At 32.1% G+C, this 19708-nt stretch overlaps 3 protein-coding genes and 1 long non-coding RNA gene across 7 annotated transcripts; 2 read left to right on the forward strand and 2 right to left on the reverse strand.

The window, feature by feature from the left end:
* Nucleotides 1–1549: 1549 nt before the first annotated feature.
* LOC108852025 (uncharacterized) lies at nucleotides 1550–3717 on the forward strand. Its single transcript, XM_018625511.2, has 2 exons — nucleotides 1550–2940; nucleotides 3031–3717. Exons 1-2 carry the CDS (start codon nucleotides 1575–1577, stop codon nucleotides 3585–3587), a joined length of 1923 nt encoding a protein of 640 aa, XP_018481013.1. The 5' UTR covers nucleotides 1550–1574; the 3' UTR covers nucleotides 3588–3717.
* A 71-nt stretch (nucleotides 3718–3788) lies between these two features.
* On the reverse strand, nucleotides 3789–8450 carry LOC108852276 (uncharacterized). 2 transcript variants are annotated; one of them, XR_001949472.2, is made up of 8 exons: nucleotides 8182–8450; nucleotides 7469–7982; nucleotides 7289–7376; nucleotides 4653–4944; nucleotides 4406–4477; nucleotides 4226–4312; nucleotides 3996–4106; nucleotides 3789–3919 (listed from the first exon to the last, which is right to left on the reverse strand). It is a non-coding gene; the product is annotated as an uncharacterized LOC108852276 (long non-coding RNA). The 2 variants fall into 2 exon arrangements; XR_008944518.1 differs by lacking the exons at nucleotides 3789–3919; nucleotides 3996–4106; nucleotides 4226–4312; nucleotides 4406–4477; nucleotides 4653–4944 and having other exon boundaries at nucleotides 6969–7376.
* A 546-nt stretch (nucleotides 8451–8996) lies between these two features.
* Nucleotides 8997–11493, forward strand: LOC108854026 (uncharacterized). 2 transcript variants are annotated; one of them, XM_057008592.1, is made up of 2 exons: nucleotides 8997–9101; nucleotides 9365–11493. In XM_057008592.1, the coding sequence occupies exon 2, from the start codon at nucleotides 9367–9369 to the stop codon at nucleotides 11344–11346; it is 1980 nt and encodes a 659-aa protein (XP_056864572.1). In that variant the 5' UTR covers nucleotides 8997–9101; nucleotides 9365–9366; the 3' UTR covers nucleotides 11347–11493. The 2 variants fall into 2 exon arrangements, with proteins under 2 accessions (XP_056864572.1, XP_018483017.2); XM_018627515.2 differs by lacking the exon at nucleotides 8997–9101 and having other exon boundaries at nucleotides 9200–11493.
* A 1227-nt stretch (nucleotides 11494–12720) lies between these two features.
* Nucleotides 12721–15857, reverse strand: LOC108852173 (protein CUP-SHAPED COTYLEDON 3). Of its 2 annotated transcripts, XM_018625674.2 has the most exons (4): nucleotides 15693–15857; nucleotides 15281–15520; nucleotides 14061–14332; nucleotides 12721–13476 (listed from the first exon to the last, which is right to left on the reverse strand). In XM_018625674.2, exons 2-4 carry the CDS (start codon nucleotides 15465–15467, stop codon nucleotides 12982–12984), a joined length of 954 nt encoding a protein of 317 aa, XP_018481176.1. In that variant the 5' UTR covers nucleotides 15468–15520; nucleotides 15693–15857; the 3' UTR covers nucleotides 12721–12981. The 2 variants fall into 2 exon arrangements, with proteins under 2 accessions (XP_018481176.1, XP_056864683.1); XM_057008703.1 differs by lacking the exon at nucleotides 15693–15857 and having other exon boundaries at nucleotides 15281–15596.
* Between the last annotated feature and the right edge of the window lie 3851 nt (nucleotides 15858–19708).

The raw sequence follows: 19708 nt of genomic DNA on the forward strand, positions 1-19708 counted from the left end.
CAATAAAAATAAAAATTAGAATTCAAAGCAAAAATAATAAAAAACTCAAATAAATTTATAAATTCAAAAATATGATAAAATTAAAATAAATTGTAAAAATCGATTAGAAATTAAGAAAAATTACTAAAAATAATAAAAAACAAAACAGAAATTAGAAATTCAAAAAAATAAAAATAAATTTAATAGATTGATAAAAATTAATAAATAAAATGTAGAAAATAAGAAATTTATAAAAATCAGGAAAAAAATAAAATTTCAAAAAATTAAAAATTAAAAATGAAAGTACTTGATCCTAACCTCTTTGGTGTTTAAGTAGGCATATGATCATTCGGGTGTCCGGGTTCGGATCCTTCGGATCCTAGATATTAGGACTCAACAAGACATTTGAAAATGTAAACTTTTGCCAACTTCATAGTTTTATTTTTTCCAGATTTTTTCTTAATTTTTAAACGATTTTTAAATTTTGGTTATGTCTTTATTATTATTTTTGAATATATAAAATTTAGTTTTCTTTTTTTTTCTTGATCTTTATTAGTTTTCAGATTTCGGATCCTAGAGATTTGGACCCAACAAAGCGCTTGAAATTTTTTGGTTCGGCTTCGACATTGCGGTGATGGTAACAAATTTAATCATATCACTGTAAAAAGATATTACGAGATATAATAGGATTTTAAAACATTTTCTTGAATATTAAATTTTTGAAATTCTTTAAAAATTTTATAATTATAATTTTTAATTTCGATTTTTATAAACTATTTTCATTTTCAGTATTTTAATTTTTTTTTTCTAGATTTTGTTAAAATTTTCCTAATTTTTATCGATCTTTATATATTTTTAAATTTTATTTTATTTCCTGAATTTGTATCAATTTTTAGAATTTATATTGAATTTTTATCTAATTTTATTTGTTCTTATTAATTAAAATAATTAAACATATTTTTTAAAAAAATAAGTAAACCGCCATGTCACCAATTTTAACTAGATAATGAACAGTAACGAGTCACAATTTTGGTGTGTACAACAAGTAAGTTAGTTTCAATGTTTAATATGTTGTTGAAACAAGTTTCATTGTTTAAAGTGTTAACAGTTGAGCTCGAAAGTTTAAAATGCAAACTTTTGCGAACTTTATGGTTTTTATGTTATTTTCCCTTTGTAAATATAAGGAGTTTTGCAAACAACTCTTATAACAGTTACAATCTTTGTATTGATAATTTTGAGGCAGTAAATAAACAAAAAAAAATATTATTCTCCCCTTTGGTCTGTGGACAAAAGGAATGTAAAAATAAAGAATCTTATGCTTTAGAAACCTACAAGTTTAAGGTGTTTTGGTTTGAAATTCAGGAAAAGATCAATAGCATAGAGTACAACGCTTTAGTTATGATATAACATAAGGCCATTGCCGTGTTTTGATAGAAGAAGCATTTGATACTTTGTTTCTTTTGTAAAGATAAAGGAGTTTTTCAAAAAACTCATAGCAACTACAATCATTGTATATATATCTGATCATGATGTCTTCCGTTTTCATTCTTATATATCTGATAGAAAATACTTCTTTAATTCATATACATACAAATATGGATACAACGATATCACCAATGTATAAGATATCTACTCACGAACATCCTCTTTTCTTTTCAGCTATGTTTATTGAAAGGAAATGTGATGGTTGCCACGTAATAGGAATCATGTACGGTAGCTACTTTTGCAACGAGGCTTATTGTAATTGTCGGTTCCATAAAGTCTGCGCGGAATCCCCACTAGAGATCAATCATCACCCTTCCCATCCTGAGCATCCTCTCTTGCTCACCAAGATGTCTCCAGCGGAAGATGGCACTCCATGTGACTTTTGCGGACAAGAGATTTTGTCCACATGTTATAATTGTTCCACATGTAAATTCAAAGTGGATTTGATTTGTGGGACTAAACCCTCACCGTCTGTTATCGAACAGCCGGTGTGTCATGACCACACACTCGTGTTTTTTAAGAAACAAATATTGAAGGAAGATCAGGTCACTTGTGAAATATGCAAGGAATCTATCAGTGGACCTTCCTATTCATGTCGTAAATGCAATAACGTGTACTTTCACTTGGATTGTGTTCATATCTCTAAAGAGGTAGATCATCCTTGCCACTCTAGTCACCCCCTTAAGATCATGACATCTGAGTCACTTATAGATGATGATGATGCGCAGAAGAGTTGTTGTTTCTGTTTCGTTCAACCAAAAAAGGTGATTTATCATTGTTCTATTTGCAATTTTACTTTGTGCCTTGGTTGTACTAAACGTCCACCACTTCCTGTTGTTGACGACGCCAAGACTCACACCCATCCACTGACGCTCTTTTCGAGTAAAATAAAATTTACTTGCAAGGTTGCAGGAATGGAAATCGATAGCTATGAGTCTTATATATGTCTCAAGTGTGATTTTGTTGTCTCTGTATATTCTGTTGGCATTCCCCGCATCATAAACATCAATCGTCATGATCATCGCATCTCTTTTACGCATCATCTTGGATATAAGGGTGCAAAATGTGGAATTTGTCGGGAAAGTGTAAGTCAGTACTACGGAGCTTATTCTTGCTCGATTTGCCCTAACTATGTAGTTCACTCAGGATGTGCAGCTGATTTTGATATATGGGATGGTGTGGAACTCGAAGGGATACCTGAGACCAGCGAGGATATTGCGCCATTTAAGGTGATGGGTGATAATTTGATACGTCATTTCTCTCATGATAAACATAGTTTACTGTTCTTGAAAGATTATGACATGGTTGGTGATGACTATGAGAGGTACCAATGTGAAGCGTGCATCTCACCGATCGGGTTTGGCCCAGTCTACAGTTGTCAGGCTTGTCGTTTTGTTCTCCATGAAAAGTGTGCTTATTTTCCTATAAAGAAAAAACTTGTCTTTGGCCCCTCACCATACAAGTTGGAAAATCAAGGTATGGCTATATACTGTAATTATTGTGGTGTATTATCTGGTGGTTTTAAGTACAGACCGCAAGGACCTTATTTGGAATATCCCGTTGTAGATGTACATTGTAGTTCAATTTCTGAGCCATTTGTCCACAATGGGCATTTGCATCCCTTATATTTTCTTAAAACAACGGAGATACGTAATTGCAATGCATGTAGAAGAGATCGAGATGGCTACATTCTCACTTGTAGTGCTTGTAACTTTGACTTGTGTTTGTATTGTGCTACTTTGCCTGAAAATATATGGCATATAAGCGATGAGCACCCTCTCACTATATATTATGGCGGAAAGGAGGCAACCAGCAAAAACTGGTGTGAAGTTTGTGAGATGGAGTTAGATTCAAGTAAATGGTTCTTTATATGTTCTGATTGTGGAGTCACTTTGCATGTTGGATGCGTACTAGGAGACTTCTCACGTCTCACTCCAAACTGTTCTATTCCCTTTGAGGGAAGAGAATATTTAGCTATTCTTAACTGTCAGAACAGTCGGCCATTCTGCAGACATTGCCACGATCGATGCACGGCCCCTGTCATCTTACAATACAAAGACGATGATGAACAGAATGAGTACATCTGCTCCATTCCATGTTTATTGAGTCAATTTGGGTCTTGAACCTTGTATGAGTTAAAACGAAAAACCCAAGTTATAACTAAGGAATATATTTTCGGTTTTCTAGCGAAATAGGCTGGTTGGTTATTATCAAAACGCAAGTTATGTAATGTACTTTTTTTTTCTTTTTTAATGAAACTAATAATATGATTCTCATTGTAAATAAATTCTTCAAGGATTTCAATAATCAATTCATCCTTTCAAAATATCTATCAAATAAAAACAGAAAACATTTCAAAGTCATGTCATCTAAAGGTGCAGCCAAAAAGAGGGTTTTCATCAAGCTACTCGAACATGTTTGGGAGAGGTCTCACGGCCATGAACGCATCCACCATCTGATTATCATTAGCTTTCTTTTATTACGATGGTCAATAATAATAAAAAAAAAATTCAACATAGTTGTTCTTTTACCCCATCAGTAACAGCAGCTTGAGCCATGCAGTGTCTCTCCACCATTTCTGACAAAACTTCAATGAGTCTCTTCTTTACTTCTCCCATTAGCATTCACCCGTCTCCATATTCCTTAAACATGGAGTTACACTTTATATGTCAGATAATTCGATCAACACAGATATGAGCATTTCTTTCATTCTATGTAATGATCTTATAACAAGCTAGTGGCGAGTGTAACGTAATTTTACCTTCTTTATGTGTTCAAGTTCAGCATCATCTTCTAAGAAGAAACTAAGATACTTGACTGGTATATCGACATGTGATTAAGTTCCAAACTGCAGTTAGATATTTCACATGGGAGTAATGGTTGGTAGTTATCAATGCCAAAATTGGATCAAAGTGCAATGAAAAAAGTTTTATGCTAGTACCTCCAGTCTTGCTCCGATTTCTCTGTGCTTTTCAATGGAGTCTTGCCCACCACTGAACGCATATCTGTCTATCTGTACATAATAAACACTTTTTATCAAGTTATCTGGGTTCATTTTTTAGGACTGGAGTTGTAGTTTACATTTAGAAGTTTTGAAACTCAGTTGTGGTTTACAGCATAAGTGACTGCCCATTTGTATCAAAAAAGTGTGCAAAAAGGTTATTACATAAATCCAGAGCTGAATTTACCTTGTTTTTAATGTCTTTTGCAGTATCAGTTACATAGATAGCAGAGTTTGGATCGCTACCAGACATTTAATTTCCCGTTCTCTCCTTACGAAAAAGGTGACCAATGCATTAAGCATTCAAAAGCATAAAGGTCTGTGTAAGCAAGCATATCTCTATCACTCTCATTAACTCTAGAAGGCTACAAAAGAAAGTACACTTCCCTGCTCGGAAAAATGATGACTCAATCAGAGCAGGCTTGATATATATAGCCTAACCGTGATGCAACATCGCGAGTCATCCTAAAACAATGATCCTGAATTAAAAAAAAAATGAAATTTGATTATTAACACAAAAGAAGCAGCATAACACCCGTTGGATTGTAATTGTAGAAATTTGTTTGTAGATTTGTTGATGTAGTTATATTTGATATAGTTTTAAGAATTAAACGGAAAGATATTCCTACAAACCTTTTTTCAAAACAACTTAATATATAATTCTTTAAAAAATAAATCTTCTACAACTATTTTTTATTTTTCAATGTACTTTTATGAACCAAAAAATGTGATTAGTAACTTTTTTAAGGTTGTAAAAACTCTATTATTAAAACATGAATATGACCAATTTATAAATGTTATATCCAACTGTGTATTTTATTTAATTAAAATATTATTCTTTCAAATTAAATTAATATTAAACACAGATATGATTTTAAAAAATCAAATATAAAAATTAAAATTTTCACAAATTAAAACAAAAAAATATATTCGTCCTTTAAAGGGCGCATCAGATTTTAGTTTATAGTTAAAGGTACTAACCATGTCCCAACCAATTAACCACATAATTATATATGTTCTACATCAAATATTTTGTTTCGCCGTTAAAAAAAATATTTTTTTAGCAAATCAAGTTTTTATAGCTATATTCTTTTGAGTTGAAGTTTTAAAAACTGAAATAAAACATCATTGTTAATTTTGAGGTCTAGATCAAAAAAGGATATTCTTCTCCTTTTTGGTCCGTGGACAAAATAAATGTAAAAAAGAAAGAATGTTATGCTTTAGAAAGATACAACTTTTCTTCTAAAAGAAAGCTACAAGTTTAAAGTGTTTTGGTTTGAAATTCAGAAAAAGAATAACAAAGAGTACAAGGCTTTAGTTGTTGTACGGCATTGGCTATTGCCGTGTTTTAAGACTTATTCTTGGGTTCACCCCCTAGGGTGAACCTTTAGATTCACCAACCAATAGTCTTTAAGTATTTGATATTTGATATCTTTTAAAAAAAGAAACATAATTGAATTTTCAAATTAGATTAAAATAAAAAAATATTAAATACATAAAAAATAATAATAGTTACAAAAAATAAATAAATTAATATTATTAAGCCTTCACTAAAATACTAAATTATATACCCTAAATCCTAAAACATATACCCTAAATCCTAAACCCAAAAATTTTAGGTTTTACTGTTTTTATGATTTAGGTTTTAATATTTATGATTTAGGGTTTAAGATTTATCAAAATCATGAATTATCCAAGGGTTCGGGGTTTACCCAAGGGTTTAGGGTTTAGTGATTAGGATTTAGGGTTTAGTGTTTTATGATTTAGTTTTTAATATATGTTATTTAGGGTTTAGGATTTATAAAAAGGTTTAGGTTTATCTAAAATTTTTGGGTTTAGGATTTACCTAAGATTTTAGGGTTTAGGATTTAGGGTATAGGGTTTAATATTTTACTAAAAGCTTAATAATATTAATTTATTTATTTTTGTAACTATTACTATTTTTTATGTATTTATATTTTTTATTTTTAAAATACAATATATTTTAGAAATTAAATTTTGTTTCCTTTTTTAAAAGATGTCAAATATCAAATACTCAAATACTATTGGTTGGTGAACCTTGAGGTTCACCCTAGGGGGTGAACCTAAGAATAACTCGTGTTTTAATAGAAGAAGCACTTGATTTTTTTTTTTGAACAAAGAAGAAGCACTTGATACTTTGCTTTTTTTTGTAAAGATAAGGAGTGTTGCAAGGAACTCTTAACATTACAATCATTGTATTGATAATTGAGTTGATTACAAATTAGAACACTTTTTGTCTTTACTTTATAACAAGAGACACTTCTCACTTGTAAGACACTTTTTGATGGACCCTACGTGTGTTTTTGACAAATTTATCTTCCTTCAGTTGTGGATGACAAAATTAACTTGTGGATGACAAAATAAACTTGTATACGACGAATTGTGGACGACGAGTTGTGGACAAATAGAGACGACGAATTGTGGAGAAACGACTTGTGGACGGACTTGTGAACGTTGAGTAATTTGTGGACACATGAATCAATTAAATACAAATAATATGAATAATGATTTATGTCTACTATTACAAATTTAAAATTTAAAATTTTAGAGAAATTTGACATGATAACCATGTACATGATATCCTTAACACCATGTGTGGACAGTAATTTGTATGAGAGTGATTTGTTATGTACATAAATTACGGATATATATTGTATTTCAAGAACACATGGTTAAGACATAAATTACAGACATAATAATTGTGGACGCAAAAATATGGACAATATTACAATTTATGAGATTAGGAAGGTTCAGCTAGACATGAGAAAAACGTCTAAGCCTTAGAGAAGATTAAGCATTTACCTATGTACGCCAATGTCAAGAAGTTAAACCAGCCACCCAAAACCCATAGAACCCACAAGCCAGCATCAAAGATCATTAGGATGGACTTCTGGAAATATTTGGTGTCCACTTTAGAGAGACTTAATCATTAATAACAATGGAGAAGAGACCAACATCAAAGCTGGTTCATGATTAACTTACTTGTTGATGAACATGGTGGCATATTAGACCTGAGAAACAGTACATCAAGCACATAATCACAACTTGACAAAGTGAGTGAGAAGGTGGTACTCCAACAACTCAAAGAGAACCCAAGCGGCTGTAGCATCACCGAGTACACCAGCAGTCATCTTCTTGTTCTTCTTCATGAATACATCAGCCGCTGCAAATAGGAATAGAATCGAATATGGTTGCTGAATATGGTTGCTCGAGCTCTCCTTGTACAACTGAAGAGGAGAAGAGGCTACCACAACGATCTTGAGCATGGACACAACGCCGCGGTGAGAGCAGAGAAAGAGACACATGAGACGATGTGGATGGTACTTGCTGATGGCTTAGAGCTTGATTATGGCTGCTTCACAGCGGTGAACTAAGGATGGCGAACTGAGTTGCAGGTACGGTGTGGAGAGCAGGAGCAGACTGAGACGACAATATCGGTGATGGCGCTTGTGGTCGTGCTTGTGGACAGTGTTCCAAAACTGTAATGAGCACAAACCTATTTCAGACCCAACAACAACAATTCAAATTAAAAGACAAAACATTCACTAACTCAAACATATGATACTCTCAATCTATTGATAAGATGCAAGTGATCTCAGAAGCTTCTTTTTTTTAACACAAACATCAGTGATCTATCAACTGACCAGAGAATTAACTCTAAACAGAGACCAAACCAGACTTAAGAAAGATCAAACCTTTAGAAGTCCAGAGCTTGGTTTCTAACCCGCGCCTCCCACTCCCCAGAACGCAATCTCTTTAGGTAATCAGAGATTGTGATTTCGATTTTCATGGCAGGAGAGAGAGGGAGAAGAGAAAGAGGTTTAACGGAAGAAGATGAGTGTGTTTTTGGTTTAGATTTCTTCGAATATGAATTAGGAAACATAAATATTTTGAGGGAAAAAGAGATCCAGGCGAATTAGGGTTGATGTGAATTGGGAAAATGAGACGGAGATGTTACGAGAGATGTTGTGTTTAAAAATTTTTATTTTTTGATGAGTTTATATCTAGAAATCAATAGAATTGTGTTTGAGGGTATAATGGACAAACAACATCAAATAAGTGTGTCTCAAGTAGAAAGTGACTCCACATGTGACTGAGAGCATGATTATTGCAAAGGTTCTTAGCAAAAGTCTTTAATACACATATATGTATATGTATATATTGTATATGCGTATATAATTATTTGTTAAGGACTTTACGGAAATCGAAACCGAAAGTTCCTTAATTAAGAAACTTTTGATTTCGATTTCCGTAAAGTCCTTAGCAAATAATTATATATGCATATATAATATATACATATACATATACAAACATATATGTGTATTAAGAATTTTTCCTAAGAACCTGAGAAGTCATAAAGTGTCTCTAGAAGTAAATTTTTCTTGATAATTTTGGAGCCATATAAAAAAATATTATTCTCTCTTTTTGTCCGTGGACAAAAGAATGTAAAAAAAAAAGAATCTTTTTTGTTTGATAAATAAAATAATTTTTCCCAAATCTGTTGCAGTGGGGATTGAAAAAAAAAGAATCTTATGCTCTATAAAGCTGCAAGTTGAAGGTGTTTGGGTTTGAAATTTAGGAAAAGAATAGCAAAGAATCCTAAGCTTTAGTTGTGGTATGACATTTTCTATTGCCGTGTTTTGATAGGAGACGAACTTGATACTTTGCTTCTTCTGTAAAGATAAGGAGTTTTGCAAACAATTCTTAATTAACAACTACAATCTTTTTTATATAATATGTGATGATGATGTCTTCCGGTTTCATATTTATATATCTGATAAAAAAAACTTCTTTATTTCATACATACAAACATGGATACGAAAATATCACCAATGTATAAGCTATCGTCTATTCACGAGCATCCTCTTTTCTTTTCAGGTATGTTCATTACCTCGAAGTGTGCTGGCTGCCAGGTAATAGGAATCATGTACGGTAGCTACTTTTGCATCGAGGCTTATTGTTATTGTCGGTTCGATAAGGACTGCGTGGAATCCCCACTAGAGATCAATCATCACCTTTCCCATCCTGAGCATCCTCTCTTGCTCACTAAGATGTCTCCAGCAGAAGATGGTACTCCTCCATGTGACTTCTGTGGACAAGAGATTTTGTCCACATTCTATAATTGTCCCACATGTAAATTCAAAGTGGATTTGATTTGTGGGACTAAACCCTCGCCATCTGTTATCGAACATCCGGTGTGTCATGATCATACACTCGTATTTTTGAAGAAACAAATGGAAGAAGATCAGGTCCCCTGTGAAGTATGCAAGGAATCTATCGGTGGACCTTCCTATTCATGTCTTGAATGCAATAACGTGTACTTTCACTTGGATTGTGTTCGTCTCTCTAAAGAGGTAGATCATCCTTGCCACTCTAGTCACCCCCTTAAGATCATGCCATCTGAGTCACTTATAGATGATGATGATGAGAAGAGTTGTTGTTTCTGTTTAGTTCAACCACAAAAGGTGCTTTATCATTGTTCTATTTGCAATTTTACTTTGTGCCTTGGTTGTACTAAACGTCCACCACCTCTTGTTGTTGAAGATGCCAAGACTCACACCCATCCACTGACGCTCTTTTCGAGTAAAATCACATTTACTTGCAAGGTTGCTGGAATTGATATATGTAGCTATTTGTCTTATATATGTCTTAAGTGTGATTTTGTTGTCTCTGGATTTTGTCTTGGCTTACCCCGGGTCATAAACATCAATCGTCATAATCATCGCATCTCTTTTACGCATCATCTACGCCATATGGGTGCAAAATGTGGAGTTTGTTGGGAAAGAGTACGTCATTACTATGGAGCTTATTCTTGCTTGATTTGCCCTGAGTATGTAGTTCACTCACGATGTGCAGTTGATTTTACTTTATGGAATGGTGTGGAACTCGAAGGGATACCTGAGACCAGCGAAGATATTGTGCCATTTAAAGTGATGGGTGATAATCTGATACATCATTTCATTCATGAAAAACATATTTTACAGCTCTTTAAGGATTTTGTCAGAGTTGGTGGTGACTACAAGAGGTTACGATGTGACGCATGCGTCTTACCGATCGGGTTGGGCCCAATCTACAGTTGTCTGAAATGTCGCTTTTGTATCCACGAAAAGTGTGCTTATATTCCTATGAAGAAAAACCTTGTCTTTGGCCCCACACCATACAAGTTGGAGTCTCAAGGCATCCCTGTAAACTGTAACTTGTGTGGTAAAGTAGTAGGTGGTTTTAAGTACAGATCGCGAGGACCTTTTGTGGTATGTCCCATTGTAGATGTACATTGTAGTTCAATTTCTGAGCCATTCGTCCATAATGGGCATTTGCATCCCTTATATTTTCTTAAAACAAAGGAGAAACGTAATTGCAATGCATGTGGAAGAGATCGAGATGGCTACATGCTCACTTGTAGTGATTGTGATTTTGACTTGTGTTTCTATTGTGCTACTTTGCCTGAAAGGATATGGCGTATAAGCGATGAACAACCTCTCACTTTATATTATGGCGGAAAGGAGGCGACCGGCAAAAACTGGTGTGAAATTTGTGAGATGGAGTTAGATTCAAGTAAATGGTTCTTTACACGTTATGATTGTGGAGGCACGTTGCATGTTCGATGTGTACTAGGAGATTTCTCATGGCTCGACCCAAACATGTGTTTTTACATTGGCAGAATGGCATATTATGTGGTTTTTAACAATCAAAACAGTCGGCCGTTTTGCAGAAATTGCCACAATCGATGCGAGGCCCCAATCATCTTACAATACAAAGGCCATGATGAACAGAATGGGTATATCTGCTCCTTTTCATGTTTCTGTAGTATTTCGGGTCTTAAAATTTCGAGGGAGTACCAATACCCAGATTATAACTAAGGAATATATTTTCACTTGTAGTGATTGTGACTTTGTATTGTAAAAAACATAAAATAAAAGGAATGTATTTTCTGTTTTCTAGGGAAAGAGGATGGTTGGTTATTTTTCAAAACACAAGCTATGCAATGTATTTATCAAAACACAAGCTATGCAATGTATTTTTCTTTTGTTAATGAAAATATACAAAAAGATGATTCTCATTGTAAATAATTTCTACAAAGGTTTCAAGAATCAATTCATCCTTTCAAAATATCTATCAAATAAAAACAGAAAACAATTCAAAGTCAATCAAGTGAAGTTGCAGCCAAAAAGAGGTTATCATCAGTTTACTCGAACATGTTTGGGAGGCCATGAACGCATCCACCGTCTGATTACCATTAGTTTCTTTGTTAGGGTTGTAACAATCAATAAAACAAACAAACAAAAAAAAAACTGATTTATAATGAGGAATCATCTTTTATTTGCTTATGATTTTGCAAATTTGGAATATCCAATGTTCTTACTGCTGCATTCAGGTTGAGGAACTTAGGAACTTTCGCCACCAAAGAGTTCATTTGGTTTGCAGTATGTTTTCTGGTCTTGCAATCTTAAGACAAAGATGCTTTTTAGTTGTTTCCTCACTTAGCTTACAAACTGAAAAACTGCTCACCGTAGGCATCGGCTTTGTTGGCGTTACCCATCTTCATAGTGTACAAATTCCTCCGTTCTCTCTTCTGGCAAGTCTTTTTTTTTTTACTAATTCATTAATTCATTAATTTTAACTGTTAAGTACAATTTCTCTCTGGCTTTTAAAGATACACCATACTTGATTTCCACATTGCAGCACAAAGACGAAGAAGCCTATTAGTCACTCTCATCGTCATGGTCATCGTAGGGCCAAAAAAGGGATCATTCTGACAAGTGAAGTAAACATGATTAGTGCTCTTTCCACTCAGAAATGTTAGTGGTGCGTCTTTTTTTCTCTCCATTAGTCGTCTGTGGCGGATCATGAGAGCATGAACAAAGAATCTGTTTCCACTCATATGTTGTCAAAACAGCGCTGTTAGAGGTATCTAAGGGTGTTTCTTCAGTCTCTTTTTTTTCGGGCTGCCTTTTGGATAGAGTTTTTTCAGTCCTTTTATATAGAGAAGATTAAGAGTAAATTCAGTTAAGTCTTGGTTTGTGAATCTTGTAAATCATGTGGATATATTTGTGGACTTCTACTTACTCTTTAGAAGCTACCACTATTTGTTCCTTTTCATCGATTCTACTAGTTTACTTTGGTTTCTATTGTTCGCTTGCGTTTGCTTCCAAATTTAATGCTTTTTTTTTTATTAAACCACAATTTCAATCATATTTTCTTCCAATATTTTAATTAAAAAATAGATAACTAAAAGAAAGAAAAGATACAGTCTTATTTTGTTGACAAGAAAAAGATACAACTTTGTTTTATTTGGAAGGAAAAGGATTTTCTGTAAAGCATAAAGCCAGACCATAATTGGTTTGACTATAGCCTTCGATTCTTAAATCTTTCCTTGAACAGCTAAACAAATGCAGTAACAAACAGAAAAACAAAAGGTATTACCAACCTGTAAATGAAACTTTCTTCTTCAGACAAACAAAAAAAGACCATTTTCTTAAAGTGATAACACGTAATCAGTAAGATGGCCAGTATCCATCCAAGTCCATGCACTGGCTCATCTCCACATTTCCAAACCCGTTTTCGCCATTGAATGAAGCGCTAACAGCGACGACATCCTCAAGCGACACAGTAGGAGGCGGCGGCTGGACCAATGCACCACCAAGGTTGAGATTAAGCCCTGAGACAGGCATTTGGTTGTAGCTCATTAGCTGCTGATGAGCAGAATCCATGGTGCTGCTTGTTGAGCCACGAAAGACTCTAGAGAGCTCGGCTAGATGAACGGCATTAGCCATGATGGTTTGGTTGATATTGAGGCTGGTGTGTGGCTGTAAATGTGGTGGGAGTTGAAGGAGGTCCGATGAGTAATTCGGGTTATTGTTGTTGGTTGATAGTATAGAGGCTCTTGTGTGGTTTTGGTGATGATGACTTGTGCTGCTGCTGCTATTGCTTATGTATTTCTTGGTTGCTTCTGTTTTCTTGAACACTCTACACACTACCCACTCGTCTTGCTGCATTTATAGAGCATGGAAAAAATTTGAGAATGTCGAGTTTGTATATTCTTCTTGTGAAACAACTGGTTCGACTTTGTGACGATAACAACTAAATTGTGTTGATTTATATCCACAAGTTTCTTGTGCAGATGAAGATTATCCCCTCACACAAAACATACAACTTAGCTACTATGAATATTGTAAAAACAAGAAGCAAAAACTCCCATTTGAATCATGAACATGAGATATATGCATGTAAGTTTATAAATAAATCATTGGTGAATAAAACAAAAGAGAGGAGTACTAGCTATATTTGACCAAAAAAAAAGGAGTACTAGCTATATATATACAGGTTTACCATTTTTACTATATAGTATACCCATTTATTATTAACACTATAACAATAGATTGCGTTTCAGCATATGGATACTATCTTGTTTATTAAGACCAGAGCTACTGTGGATATTCAATAAAAAACCAACATGCCGTAGGAATAATATAGCTCCATATGACTTGATTACCGAAGTCAATTGTCATGACAATTACATAAATGAGTATTATTTAGTAAGAAAAGAAAATAGTAGTATAGGTAAAGAAGTTACCTTGGAGGTTCTATAGGAGGACTTAGAGTGAAGTCGATATTCATGCATGACCCAACTTGTCTTCTCCCCGCGAGGAGCTCTTCCTCTGTAGAAGACTAGTGTCTTCTTCATTCCTACCAACTCCGAGGTTGTGCTATTGAATATCTCTTTGTCTTTCCCTGTGGTTTTCCAATACCCAGTATTTGTCGCCCGATTTGTTCTCACACCCGTCGGGTACTTTCGGTCGCGTAGACTAAAAAAATACCATTCTTTGCCTCCCATTTTCGCCTTCTCTATTAACAATTTACTCAAACAGAAACTTTGTAAGTAATGTGTTAACTTAATCTAAATAAACTACCTTTTAGTTTTTTCCAAAATTACATCCCACTAGTAATAGTAAGCAATAAGCTTTGCTTCGGTGATCCATGTAAAACTCTATATTACACGATACGGAGTGTGAGAAATTTGTTAACTTAAAATCACATTCAGTTTGGAAAATTAAGTAGTGGAAAAATGAGTAGATAAGAAATTAACGTACGTACGGTGGTGAATGAATGACTACCGTTGATGTAATCAAAGTTTGTTAGGAAACTTCATCTATTTTTTTGGTTAAGAACTACATGGTTATAAGTTCAGCACACACGAAAAGATTTTAGATTGTGGAGGGGATATTTAACTTGTATACAACAAACGTGCAATTTTTATTTGTTTTCACTAAGAGACTTCATGATTAGTAATAAACTTTGATTTTATCCATGTGTATATAGTATATACATATAAGTAGTACAGATGAACATATATATCCATACACATGACATGTTTTTTTTTTTGACCAAAACACATGACATGTTCTTCACACTACACGACTCATTAATTTATCTATCATCCCATCATGTTATGTACATATATACCATATGCTTAATTAAGAAGAAACATATATATATATATATATATATATATATATATATATAATATATATATATATATATATATATAATGTGCACATATATAGACACGTATTGTTCATACAGTTTATAAACGAAATTAGGTCTTACTAAGTTTGTATATTAATATTAAAGATAAATATTGTAGCAAAGTAAATATATCAAAGATAAATCATAATATACACATATATATCCAGTTATGAAAAAATTGAATAGAGATCATATGTATAGATATTCGTGTGATATACTGATATTTTTGTGTGTATACAAAGAAAAGATTTGGAGTAATTAACCTACCAGGAAGTTCCCATGGTTCGGACTTGTTGAGATCAACGTCGGCAATTGCTTTTCCGGTGAAGTTTTGATCAGCGATCTTATTAACCAAGTAATACGAGATTAACTCCTCATCTGTTGGATGAAACCTGAACCCCGGAGGCAAAGCTTCTTCTTCTTGCTTCTGTTGCTGATGATCTCCTTGTTCCATTTTATATGTTCTTTACTTCACTTCAAAATCAAAATCCAAATACCTTTCTATATCTGCTTCAAATACATAGCAACGTGTCTAATTAAGTTTCACCATCCATAAGAAAACGAGAGGACATAGATCGTAAGATACTTAAAATGTTTTTTTTTTCAAAAAAAAAAAAATAACAACAAGATTTATAATATATTATATAATTTCATGTATAGGGTGGGAGATTGGGCTTACTTGCATCGGCGGAGATAAATCAGACAGACAACTTTTATGAGATTAGGGTTTTGGTTGTATTTATATATCATGAGACAAGGATGACTTGCGACTATTCTAAGGAGGAAAAGATGAAGGAAGAAGACAAAGAGTAGGTTTTGTTTTCCTTCTTGCTTTTGTCATGCATGCGATTAAAAACAATTATTTTAACAATTTTTTCTTATAGTTGATCGAGACTAAAATCAATTTCGGTCAAATGCATATATTAATTTATCCAGCGTATATTTCTTAATTTGGTATATTCAGGAACATAAATTTCAAATTATGACCGGGCATGCTTTGTAACAACTATAAATTTAACATGTTTTGTAAAAAAAAAATTTATGTGATTATTTTCGAAATAAAGAATTAAATAGAACTAGATTCTAACCCGCACGGATGCGCGGAAATATTTATATTTATACTCTTAAATTTAAATTTTATGATTTAGTGATATTTTATAAAGTTTTGGTTCTCGTCCAGATTGTATATTTTAGTTTTTGGTGTAGTTCCGGTTTGGTTATAGATTTTGGTTTCCAATTCAAAAATATAGTAATAATCCGGTTATTTATGATTTTGAGGTTGATATGGGTTTTAATATTTTAGTTGGTTTGAATATAAATGTTCTTTTTCGTCGAATAGAAATGTTAGAGACCTGATAAAATTTTGAGTTCAATTCGAGCATGTGGATCTGAGTAGGGATATGGAATTTTTCAGTTCTGATTATGATTTAAGTAGCTATATTTTTTGTTAGATTTTCTGTTTTTATTTTCTGTTATTAAATATCTTTATTAAATATGTTTAGACATCGGAATATATCAAGTTATATACTAATCCAGAAAATATATGATAATTTTGTACATCTATTTCATAAAAGTTAGCTGTATATTCAACTGTAATGATTAAAATATACTAATATAATTTTGAAATATTAAATATTTTGATATTTTAAATTAGATTTTTGCATGTGCTTTAAAATGCGAGATTTTTAAACATAATCCAAGCTAATTTTATCATTTAGGTTTTAAAAATTTTTGTATATTTAATTTACTTATTGGTTTTAGTTATTGTAAACCCTAATATATATTTTTTAATATTGCTCTAATATGATTGATTTGGTTTTCAGTTCAAAAAATATAGTAAAAAATCGGTTTTTAAGAATTTGAATTTTGTTTGGATTTTGTTATTTAGGCTTTTAGATTTGATTCAAGTAAAAATATTAGGAATCCGACAAAATTTTGAGTTCAGTTCTAGCATGTTGACTAAATAGGATATGGAATTTTTGGTTTTGATTCTGGTATAGATAGCTATACCTTTGTTACATTTTTTTGTTTTTTATTTTTATTTTTTGGTTATTGAATGTATTTGTATTTCAAATATGTTTAGGGAAATTGTATATCTCAACGTTATATATCAAATGAGAAAATATTGGCTAATTCTGTATCTTTATGTGATAAAAATAATTTGTATATTCAATAATTATGATCAGAGCATACCAATATAATTTTGAAAAAAATTAAGAATATTTTGCGTGTAAAAGTCTTTAAAATATAATAATGTTTACGGTTTGTGAACCATTTATACTATTAGAATAGAATGTTGTATTGTACATTATACCATTTTGTAATGAAGTAACACGTTTTACAATTTACAAATTACAAATATTGAATATATCGATACTTATAAGGTTTACAAATATTGTATCTCAGTTTATATATACTATTGATGATCGTTCAACTCTATCATATCTTCTTTCAAAACTTTTGTATACCATTAATTGACAAATACATCGTAATCTATTTGGATATATTAAAATGGTTAAGCATTTATATAGGAAATATTTAATTAAAATGATTTGTAGGTTAGTTGCACACGATTCTGTTGGTCTTAGATTTTATTATGCAACATTTAAATAAGTCCAAATTTAAAACATGGCATGGTAGAATTCAAATAGGATTATAAATTAATAAATTAGATTTGATATGGTCCATAAATCATGTTACAGCCTAACAAACTCCAAACAGGCCAAAACTTAAATGAAAACTTTTATGGTAGATAATTTTTAGGACTCTATTTTAATAGAGTAGATTACTAAGTCTCAGATTGAGTAGAAATTATAATATAGAAATATAAGGAAATTGCTGAAGAGAGAGTGTGCGTGAAGCTCTCACCTAATAAGGGTCTTCAAGTACAATGTACATGCAGCTAGATCTCCCACGTCCAACTTTTATCCTTTATTAATTTTGTTTAGTTGGTCAAGAAATTCTTCATTTAGAACCCTTATTAATTCTTCTTACCTTATAATATATAGTCATATCAATACACACATGTCTATAAACCAGGGCGTCTCAAATTATTTATGGACCCTTTTCAAAAATTATTAGTGATATATTTAACAATGTAATAGAATAATTTTTTATAAGTTGACAAAAAAAAAATTAAAAATTTATAGCTTTATTTATATATATTTGACATCTTTTTGAAATTATCAGTTTAAAATTTAGTACTATGCCTAAAACTTTAAAGTTTTATATCATAATTTACATATTTATCTCAAAAATTATTAATATTTTTTTAATTTTTTCAACTCGGATCCTGTTCGACCGCTCCACCTGCACGTGCTGTTAGACGGTCCTGTTATAAATCTATAAGTCTAATATGATTCACGCATACAAATACGACATAGAAAATCTTTAAAGTTGATGCATCTTGATTAGTATGCAAAGAATTGTATTAGATTTGGTAATTCTTAGTAAATTGGTGATTCTTTTTTCAGTAAAAAAGAAATCACCAATTTACTAACCAGAATATAGCTATGTCACGTATATATGCAAATCCTGGTTGGTTTGAAAATTAATAAAACTCAACCAAACATACAAATTTATACATCCAAATTTAAAGGCGCATCTTTAGCGGCTACTAAAATATTTAAATGATGGATACTGTTGAAGGTATGGTTCGGCCAGGATAGCACAAATTAGACCATCTCAATAAATCTTATACTGCCCACAAGATATATACCTTTAATTTTTTCCAATTTTACAGATCAATTCAGCTAGTATTGCTATCGAACAAGTCATGCATTTGACGCATTTGTCCGATCCTAACCTGCTCTATCAACCATTCGTAGTTACCAATAGCCACCAACGGTGATCCTAATATGAATTAGTCATTACTATGAATAAGACATATGTCACTAATTTGTCGTAAAGCCTCGTCATATTGAAACTCCAACAATATCTTTTTTGATAATGAAAAGACACCTCTTAGTATGTTGTAGATAAAAATAGTTTAGAGATTAGATTTGTTTATCAAACAAAAAGCCAAAAGATAAGCCTCAGATTGAAAAAGGCGCCAAAAGATCACAGAGTTTTTGAGATATTTATTAAAATAAATATCTTATATAATAAAATTGAGTCTTTTTTTTTTGGGGAAAAAATGCCATGTGACATTCTCTTTTTAATAATTAAAATCTTTTCTCAACTTTATTTAATGTGTTTTGGTGTTAATTATGATTATGTGCTGGTTTATTTTTGTTCTTGACAATTTATTACAATGATGTTTTAATTTTGGACTGGAAGTTTAATTTATTATGAAATTTATGTCTTGATCTTTTTTAGATTTCATAACTCTTATGTTACATATTTTTTAAAATACTTTAAAATACAAAAATGGAAACTAAAGTTAAGTATTTTCAAAAAAAATTAAACATTAGAATATATACATATCCAAACAATTACTTTATGTTTGAAAACATTTAAAATATTAACTTTAGTTTTTATATATTTATTTTCATAGCTAATATATTATTATATAACAAAACTAATTCATTTACTAAACCGCGGTTCATCCACGGTTGATCTAATGATCTAGAGATCCGGTAAATCGTCTGGTTCAGTGTCCGGGGTTGGGTCTCAAAACACTGGTTTACAGGGTTTCTTTGTATTTGATGTTGATGATGGAGAATATAGCCTCTACGATTTTCCTTCTTTAACGCA

This window comes from Raphanus sativus, chromosome 4, assembly GCF_000801105.2.
Source record: "Raphanus sativus cultivar WK10039 chromosome 4, ASM80110v3, whole genome shotgun sequence".
Classification (NCBI taxonomy): Eukaryota; Viridiplantae; Streptophyta; class Magnoliopsida; order Brassicales; family Brassicaceae; genus Raphanus; species Raphanus sativus.